At 47.3% G+C, this 9,990-nt stretch overlaps 1 protein-coding gene across 1 annotated transcript in view; it reads left to right on the top strand.

Moving 5' to 3' along the window:
• The window catches only part of cmtr1 (cap methyltransferase 1), a 36,908-nt gene that overhangs the window by 9,188 nt on the left and 17,730 nt on the right, over nt 1-9,990 (top strand). The window contains 3 exon segments of the mRNA XM_048597398.1: nt 5,766-5,964; nt 7,273-7,391; nt 9,812-9,908. Of these exon segments, the coding sequence (XP_048453355.1) occupies nt 5,766-5,964; nt 7,273-7,391; nt 9,812-9,908 (415 nt within the window).

Below are 9,990 nucleotides of genomic sequence, written 5' to 3'. Positions count from 1 at the left end.
CTTTCCGTCCCTGTTGAACCCCTCCTGTGCCTTGAAACCCCTTGCTTCCCCTCCAACCTTCTCTCTTCATTCTGTCTCCCCCTCTGTGACTTCCTCTTCCCCCTCCCTCTCAGAGTCATACAGCACGGAAACAGACCCTTCGGTCCAACCGGTCCATGCCGAACATAATTCCAAACTAAACTAGTCCCACCTGTCTGCTCCTGGCTCATATCCCTCCAAACCTTCTGTATTCATGTACTTACCCAAATGTCTTTTAAACGTTGTAATTGTACCCACATCCACCACTTCCTCAGGAAGTTCATTTTTTAAAACTCTCTCCTCTCACCTTAAAAACATGTCACTTAGTCTTGAAATTCCCCATCTTAGGGAAAAGACAACTACCATTAACCCTATCCGTACCTCTCATTATTTTATAAACCTCTATAAAGGTCACCTCTCAACCTCTTACGCTCCAGTGAGAAAAGTCCCAGCCTATCCAGCCTTTCCTTATAACTCAAACCTTCCATATCCATCAACTGCACAATCCCCATGGCATCAGACCATAAGGTATAGCAGCAGAATTAGGCCATTCGGCCCATCGAGTCTGCACCACCATTCGATCATGGCTGATATGTTTCTCATCCCCATTCTCCTGCCATCCCCCTGTAACCCTTGATCCCCCTTACTAATCAAGAACCTACTGTATCTATCTCTGTCTCAAGTACACTCCGTGACTTGGCCACCACAGCTCCCTGCAGAAATCAGTTCCACAGATTCACCTCCCTCTGGCTGAAGAAATTCCTCCTCTTTGCAGTTCTAAAGGGTTGTCCCTTCACCCTGAGGCTGTGCCTATGGGTCCTAGTCTCTCCCACTGGTGAAAACATCTTCTCCACATCCACTCTATCCAGGCCTCTCAGTATTCTGTAAGTTTCAATCAGATCCCCCCGCCGCCATCCTTCTAAACTCCATCGAGTATAGACCCAGAGTCCTCAACCACTCCTCATTCCCAGCATCATTCTTGTAAACCTCTTCTAGACCCCACCCAACATCCTTCCTTAGATACAGGGCCCAAAACTGGTCACTATTCCAAATGCAGTCTGACCACAGCCTTATACAGCCTCAGCGGTACATCCCTGCTCTTGTATTGTAGCCCTCTGGAAATGAATGCTACAATTGCATTTGCCTTCCTAACCGCCAACTGAACCAAATGTTAACCTTAAGAGAATCCTGTACTCAGACTCCTAAATGTGATTTCTGAAGCCTTTCCCCATTTAATGAAATAATCTTCACCGCTATTCTTCCTTCCAAAGTGTATAACCTCACACTTTTCCACATTGTATTCTGTGTGTAACTTCTTTGCCCACTCTCCCAGCCTGTCCAAGTCCTTCTGCAGCCTCCCCGCTTCCTCAACACTACCTGGCCCTCCACCTAGCTTTGTCATAAATCCCTACAGTGTGGAAACAGGCCCTTTGGCCCAACAAGTCCACACTGACCCTTGGAACATCCCACCCAGAACCATCCCCCTATAACCCACATAAGCTGCACATCCCTGAACACTATGGGCAATTTAGAACAAAGAACAAAGAAAATTACAGCACAGGAACAGGCCCTTCGGCCCTCCAAGCCTGTGCCGATCCAGATCCTCTATCTAAACCTGTCGCCTATTTTCGAAGGATCTGTATCCCTCTGCTACCTGCCCATTCATGTATCTGTCTAGATACATCTTAAATGACGCTATCGTGCCCACCTCTACCACCTCCGCTGGCAACGCGTTCCAGGCACCCACCACCCTCTGCATAAAGAAGTTTCCACGCATATTTCCCTTAAACTTTTCCTCTCTCACCTTGAAATCGTGACCCCTAGTAATTGAGTCCCCCACTCTGGGGAAAAAGCTTCTTGCTATCCACCCTGTCTGTACCTCTCATGATTTTGTAGACCTCAATCAGGTCCCCCCTCAACCTCCGTCTTTCTAATGTAAATAATCCCAATCTACTCAACCTCTCTTCATAGCTAGCGCCCTCCATACCAGGCAACATCCTGGTGAACCTCCTCTGCACCCTCTCCAAAGCATCCACATCCTTTTGGTAATGTGGCGACCAGAACTGTACGCAGTATTCCAAATGTGGTCGAACCAAAGTCCTATACAACTGTAACACGACCTGCCAATTCTTGTACTCAATACCCCGTCCGATGAATGAAAGCATGCCGTATGCCTTCTTGACCACTCTATCGACCTGCGTTGCCACCTTCAGGGTACAATGGACCTGAACACATAGATCTCTCTGTGCATCAACTTTCCCCAGGGCTTTTCCATTTACTGTATAGTTCGCTCTTGAATTGGATCTTCCAAAATGCATCACCTCGCATTTGCCTGGATTGAACGCCATCTGCCATTTCTCCACCCAACTCTCCAATCTATCTATATTCTGCTGCATTCTCCGACAGTCTCCTTCACGATCTGTTACTCCACCAATCTTAGTGTCATCTGCAAACTTGCTAATCAGACCATCTGTACCTTCTTCCAGATAATTTATGTATATCACAAACAACAGTGGTCCCAACACGGATCCCTGTGGAACATCACTGGTCACAGTTCTCCATTTTGAGAAACTCCCTTCCACTACAACTCTCTGTCTCCTGTTGCCCAGCCAGTTCTCTATCCATCTAGCTAGTACACCCTGGACCCCATGCGACTTCACTTTCTCCATCAGCCTACCATGGGGAACCTTAGCAAACGCCTTACTGAAGTCCATGTATATGACATCTACAGCCCTTCCCTCACCTATCAACTTTGTCCATTCCTCAAAGAATTCTGTCAAGTTGGTAAGACGTGACCTTCCTTGCACAAAACCATGCTGCCTATCACTAATAAGCCCATTTTCTTCCAAATTTAGCATGTCCAATCCACCTAGCCTGCACACCTTTGGACTGTGGGAGGAAACCGGAGCACCTGGTGGAAACCCACGCAGGCATGGGGAAGGCTGCAAGCTCTACACAGACAGTCACCCGAGGCTGGAATCGAACCCGAGTCCCTGGCACTGTGAGGCAGCAGTGCTAACCACTGAGCCACCGTGCCGCCCCTTTGTGTCATCTGCGTACTCAGCAACAATGCCCTCAGTTCCTTTATCCAGATCATTAATGTATAATGTGATTAGTTGCGGTCCCAGGGTTATCCCAGCGGATCTCCACTAGTCACCGGCTGCCATCCTGAAAAAGACCCCTTTATCCCCACTCTCTGCCTTCTGCCAGTCAACCAATCCTCTACCCATGCCTGTACCTTGCCCCGAACACCATGGGCTCTTAGCTTGTTTCGTAGCCTTCTGGAGTCTAAATAGATCATGTCCACTGGCTGTCCTTTGTGTAATTTGCTCATTACCTGCTGAAAGAATTGCAACAGATTTGTCAGGCATGACCTCTCCTTGATAAAACCATGCTGACTCAGCCCTATTTTACCATGCAGTCCCAAGTACTCCACAATCTCATCCTTAATAATGGACTTTAAAAGCTTCCCAACTACTGAGGTGAGGCTAACTAGCTGACAGTTTTCTGTCTTCTGCCTGCCTTCTTAAACAGGAGCGTTACATTAGCCATTTTCCAGTTCTCTGGGACCCTCCCTGACTCCAGTGATTCCTGAAAGATCACCACCAATGCCCCTACAATTTCCTCAGCTATCTCCTTCAGCACTCTAGTGTTGTACATCTGGTCCAGGTGACTTATCCACCTTCAGACCTTTCAGCTTCCCTAGCACCTTCTCTTTGGTGATGACCACTGCACTGACCTCTGCTTTTTGACTGTTGATGTTCTGTTTTACTGTCCCTAGGGAGTTCCTTCACGTCAAGATCCCTAATCAAGTCTGTCTCTTTACACATCATTAAATCCAGAATTGCCTGTTCCATAGTGGGATCTACCACAAGCTGCTCCAAAAAAATCTTGTAGACATTCCATGAATTCCTTTTCTTTTGTGATACCTTATCAAACTTATTTTCCCAGTCCACCTGCATTTGAAGTCCCCCATGAATATTGTAACAGTGCCTTTCTTACCTGCCTTCTCTATCTCCTGATTTATTTTCTTTCTCGCATTGTGACTACTGCTAGGAGGCCTGTACACAGCTCACAGGGTCAGTCTTCCTTTGCCGAACTGTACCCACACAGATTCTACACCTTGTGTCTTTATATCACTTCTTGCTATCAGAGTAATTCCATTTCTTACTAACAAGGCAACACCCCCTCTCTGCCCATTTGCCTGTCATTAGAGCTGCAAAGCATGGAAATAGACCCATCGGTCCAACTCGTCCATGCTGACAGATATCCTAAGTTAATGCAGTCCCACTTGCCAGCATTGCCCCATTTCTCTTTCAACCCTTCCTATTTATATACCCACCCAGGTGCCTTTTAAATGTTATAATTGTATCAGCCTCCACCACCACACCTGCCAGCTCATCCCATACATGCATCACTCTCTCCTTTCGGTAAGATGTGTATCCTTGGATATTTAGTTCCCAGCCCTGATCCACTTGCAGTCCCATCTCTGTGATATCCACTACATTGTACCCGCCAATTTCAATCTGCACCACAAGCTCACTTAACCAAGCTTTGTATACTGTGTGCATTCAAGTACAACAGTCTTGTGGTCAGCTTCTTGCTCTGGAACACCAGCACATTTCAAGCAGACCAAAGAGTGTCTTATACTGACATTATAGTCCTCCAGGTGCAATCAGTGTTTGTCTCGGTGTATGCCCTGGGGAACAGAGCGTAGAGCACAGAGTCCTGCATCGTGGAGCTGTTCGGAACGAATCTCAACAAAAAATCACTGCATCTCTCTCAGAACTTCGTTTGTAAAAGCACATTCCAGAAGGAGATGTGTGACAGTCTCTACCAGCGCCCCCCACCGCGCTTTGAGGGCAGCATGTAGTGGTGCAGAGAGTCAGCTCATCACCTCTGAGCCAGCAACCAACACTTACAACAGATGTAGTCACTGTGGCGTCCACCAGCTCCCACATCCTGTAGGTACAACACATCACCTGGCCCTCATCTCTGTTTTAATCACTCAGTTCTTCATTTGATTTTTTAATAATTTTCTGCTAGTCTTGTAGTTTGTAATTTGTAAATCGTTCCCCTCTTTACCTTCTGAATGTAACCTATAATAGTCAGATGAGTAACTATTACCAACCAATGAACTTACACAGGTGTACCAGTGATTTCACTGTTTTGTGTAGGGATGTGGAGGTGCTGGTGTTGGAATAGGGTGGACAGAGTTAGAAGTCACACGACACCAGGTCATAGTCCCAACAGGTTCATTCAAAATCACAGTTACTTCACCTGACAAAAGAGCAGCGGTCCGAAAGCTGTGATTTCAAATAAACCCTGTTGGACTGTAACCTGGTGCGGTGTGATTTTGTGCAGGGCTCTGATCCTGGGCTTCAGTTTATCCTGTTTTTTAAAAAAAACCTTACCAACTGAGCCAGAAAACCAAGCAATAAGCACCTTGTTCCCCTCTGCACCAAATTCCTACACTGTCTCGGAATTCCCCAAACTCCATACTCACTTGGGCTGTCTCTCACTGAATGGGATTTATCCTTCCTGACCATGTGCAGCTCGCACTCCACCCCCGTCACCTTCTCACCGTACACCCCCTCGTCCACCGTCCATCCTGCTCCCCCCTCCCACGTTTCAGTCCTTCTGTGTTCTGTTTACCCCTCCCCACCCCCCGTTTCTGTTCTCAGTGCCTAGCCCCCTGTCTCCCTTGCTCCCCCTGCACCGTGATGTTGTGTGAAATGTTTCCACAGAAGCCGCTGTTACGGGATAAGGACAGTGAGCTGCTGTACTTTGCGGATGTGTGTGCTGGTCCAGGGGGATTCTCCGAGTACGTGCTCTGGAGGAAGCGATGGCATGCCAAGGGCTTTGGGATGACTCTGAAAGGACCCAATGATTTCAAAATGGAGGACTTCTTTGCAGCATCCAGCGAACTATTCGAGCCGTATTATGGTAAGATCCGTTCTCAGAGTCAGCACCTCCCCCCGGTCAGCTCCTCAATAAGCCCCTTCCCCCACCCCACTCCTCGGCACGACCTAGGGTCAGCCCCTTGGCCTGCTCCCCTCTTCAATGTGACCCAGAGCTGGTCTTGTTGTGTATGTTATACTCCCTTTCCTATGTGAGGCCTTGTATAGATCTCTGTATCCTCTTTAGTGACAGGCAAGATCCCCAGAAGGCTGGAGTATAGTCATCTTTGTTCCTTTGTTTAAGAAGGGCAATGGGAAATTAGAGGGATATGGGCCAAATGCTGGCAAATGGGGCTAGATCAGTTTAGAATATCTGGTCGGCATGGACGAGTTAGACCGAAGGGTCTGTTTCCGTGCTGTACATCTCTACGACTCAGTGCTCTTGACTGCCTACATTGCACTGCACTGGGCTGCCCTTCCAACCCTCCTCCTTGCTTTTGTAGTATTTACAATAAACCTCTATTCTAGCTTGTGTTACATGTTTATCTTATTGAAAATTACCCACTTTAAGACATCTGTTATCTGGGAAATGTCAATCTGTTATTAAAGACGTGAGAACAGGGCACTTGGATAAGCTCAAGGGAATCAAACAGAGCCAACGTGATTCTGTCAAAGAGAAATCATGTTCAACTAATTCACTGAAGTTCTTTGAAGAAGTAACTTGCGCTGTAGATAAAGGGGGAACCAGTAGGTGGATTGTATATGATTTGATAAGGTACCACATCAAAGGTTGTTGTGGAAAATGAAAGCTCGTGGTGTACTGGGTAATATATTGACATGGAGAGATGATTGGCTGGCTAACAGGAAGCAGAGAGCGAGAATAAATGTTACAGAGATAGTAGGAACTGCCGATGCTGGAGAATCTGAGATAACAGAAAATGTTTTCTGAAGAAGGGTCTAGGCCCGAAACGTCAGCTTTCCTGCTCCTCTGATGCTGCTTGGCCTGCTGTGTTCATCCAGCTCTACACCTTGTTATCTAGTAAGAATAAATGGGTCTTTTTCAGACTGGCTGGATGTCACGGGTGGTATGTCACAGGGATTGGTGCTGGGGCCTCAGCTCTTTATAACTGATAGAAATGATCGGGATGAAGGGACCGAACGTACGGAGCTGAACTTACTGATAACACACAGATCCTGAAGAAGTCACCCTATACAGATCACGTGGTTTAATAAACACTCACCCATATAGGTCACCCATATAGGTCACCCTATCTGCCAGGCAACATGTTGCCCGTGCGGGCCCCCCCGCCCACACTCTCAGATATACTGTTAACTCTCCCTCTGCACTCCTCAGGTGAAGGCGGTGTGGATGGCGATGGTGATGTTACACGGCCGGAGAATATCACAGAGTTCCGTCGCTTTGTGCTGGAGAACACAGACTGGAAAGGAGTTCACTTCCTCATGGCAGATGGGGTATGTCTGAAAGATCACCTCAGATATGGATATCCCCATCAAACGCTCCCAGGACAGAGACAGCACAGCGTTAGATACAGAGGAAAGCTCCCTCTACACTGTCCACCCATCAAACGCTCCCAGGATAGGGACAGCACAGGATTAGATGCAGAGTAAAGCTCCCTCTACACTGTCCCCAAACACTTCCAGTACAGGGTCAGCACAGGGTTAGATACAGAGTAAAGCTTCCTCTACACTGTCCCCAAACACTCCCAGGACAGGGTCAGCTGCAGAGTAAAGCTTCCTCTACACTGTCCCCAAACACTCCCGGGACAGGGTCAGCACAGGGTTAGATCAAGTAAAGTTCCTCAGCTCTTTTAAACTGAAAGCTTGCGATACACTGTTGAAATAGACATAGGGTTCACTCCACACTGTCCCCATCAAATACTCCAAGGATAGGGACAGAATGGGGTTAGATACCATAAGATACAGGAATAGAATTAGGCCGTTCAGCCCATCAGTTCTGCACCACCATTCGATCATGGCTGATGTGTTTCTCAACCCTATTCTCCTGCCTTTTCCCCATAACCCTTGATCCCCCTTACTAATCAAGAACCTACTGTCTCTCTCTCTGTCTCAGGTACACTCCGTGACTTGGCCACCACAGCTCCCTGCAGAAATCAGTTCCACAGATTCCCCTCCCTCTGGCTGAAGAAATTCCTCCTCTTTGCAGTTCTAAAGGGTTGTCCCTTCACCCTGAGGCTGTGCCTATGGGTCCTAGTCTCTCCCACTGAAACATCTTCTCCATGTCCACTCTATCCAGGCCTCTCAGTATTCTGTATCAGAACCCCCTCCATCCTTCTAAACTCCATCGAGTACAGACCCAAAGTCCTCAACCACTCCTCATTCCCAGGATCATTCTTGTAATTCCCCTCTGTATCCCCTCCAACACCAACACATCCTTCCTTAGATACAGGGCCCAAAAGAGCTCTCAATATTCCAAATGTGGTCTGACCAGAGCCTTACACAGCCTCAGCAGTACATCTCTGCTCTTTTATTCTAGCCCTCAGGAAATAATGCTAACGTTGCATTTGCCTTCCTAACTGCCTACTGAACCTTCACACTAAATTTAAGAGAATCCTGAAATGTGTCCCAAGTCCCTTTGTGCTTCAGAATTTCAAATCTTTTCCACATTTAGAGAATAGTCTATGCCTGTATTCTTCCTACCAAAGTATATAACCTCACACTTTCCCACATTGTATTCCATCTGCTACTTCTTTACCCACTCTCCCAGCCTGTGCAAGTCCTTCTGCAACCTCCCTGCTTCCTCAACACTACCTGGCCCTCCACCTAGCTTTGTGTCATCTGCATACTTAGCAACAATGTCTTCAGTTTCTTTACATGGTTAATATATAACATGAGTAGTTGTGGTCCCAACACTGACCCCAGTGGAACTCCACTGGTGCATGCCAGTACCTTGCCCCTAACATGATGAGTTCTAATTTTATTTAGCAGCCTCCTTAGTGAAGATCACTACGTTCACCTCTTCCCCCTGACTTTCCTCAGGTTCTGCTATGCTGCTGGTGTCTTCCACTGCCTTTCTTACATGCCTTCTCTATCTCCTGATTTATTCCCCACATCCTGACTACTGCTAGGAGGCCTTTGCGCAACTCCCTATAGGGTCTTTTTGCTTTACGTTTCCTCAACTCTACCCACAGAGATTCTAACTTTCAGTCTCTATATCACCTCTTGCTATTGATTTAATTTCCTTCCGTACTAACAAGGCAACCCCAGCTCCTCTGTCCATCTGCCTCTCCTTTCGGTAAGATGTGTATCCTTGGATATTTAGTTCCCATCTCTGTGATACCCACTACATTGTACCCGCCGATTTCAATCTGCACCACAAGCTCATGACCTTGTTTCGAATACTGCGGGTATTTAAGTAGAACACACTCAGCCCCTTCTCATTGTTGCCCCATTATCTGTTGCGCCTGAAGTTAGAGTCTTGACCCTTTCCATACTCTCTATCCCACTACTTGTTCTTAACTTTCATAACCTATATTGAGCCCACCCTCTCTTAACCATGCAACTGACACCCCCCCCGGTCCCCGGCACACACTTTAGTTGAAAGCTGTATCCACAGTCCTTGTTATACAACTCACCAGAATGCTGGTCCTAGCATGTTTCAAGGGGAGCCTGTCCTATCAGCACAGCCCCCTCCTTACAGGGTAAAACTCCCTCTGCTCTTTTAAACTGAAAGTAATACCCCATCAAATACTCGCAGGACAGGGACTGCACAGGGTTAGATACAGAGTGAAGCTTCTTTTACACTGTGCCCATCAAAGTACTCCCAGGACAGAGACAGCTCCGAGTTAGATACAGGGTCAAGCTCAGTCCACGCTTTCTGAATGGCATCTGTGATGAAACTGTTCTCTTTCCAGGGTTTCTCAGTGGAGGGACAGGAAAACCTGCAGGAGATTCTCAGTAAACAGTTGTTGCTGTGTCAGATACTGATGGGACTCAGTGTCATCAGGACAGGTAATGGTGTAGGGAGAGGGCTGTGTTAAATGGGGCAGGGTGACGGGGTGGGGGGGGTGTGTGTGTTAAATGGGGCAGGGTG

The sequence above is a fragment of the Rhincodon typus genome, chromosome 5 (genome assembly GCF_021869965.1).
Source record: "Rhincodon typus isolate 14 chromosome 5, sRhiTyp1.1, whole genome shotgun sequence".
In the NCBI taxonomy this organism is placed as follows: Eukaryota; Metazoa; Chordata; class Chondrichthyes; order Orectolobiformes; family Rhincodontidae; genus Rhincodon; species Rhincodon typus.
This window is presented reverse-complemented; position numbering and strand designations above follow the sequence as displayed.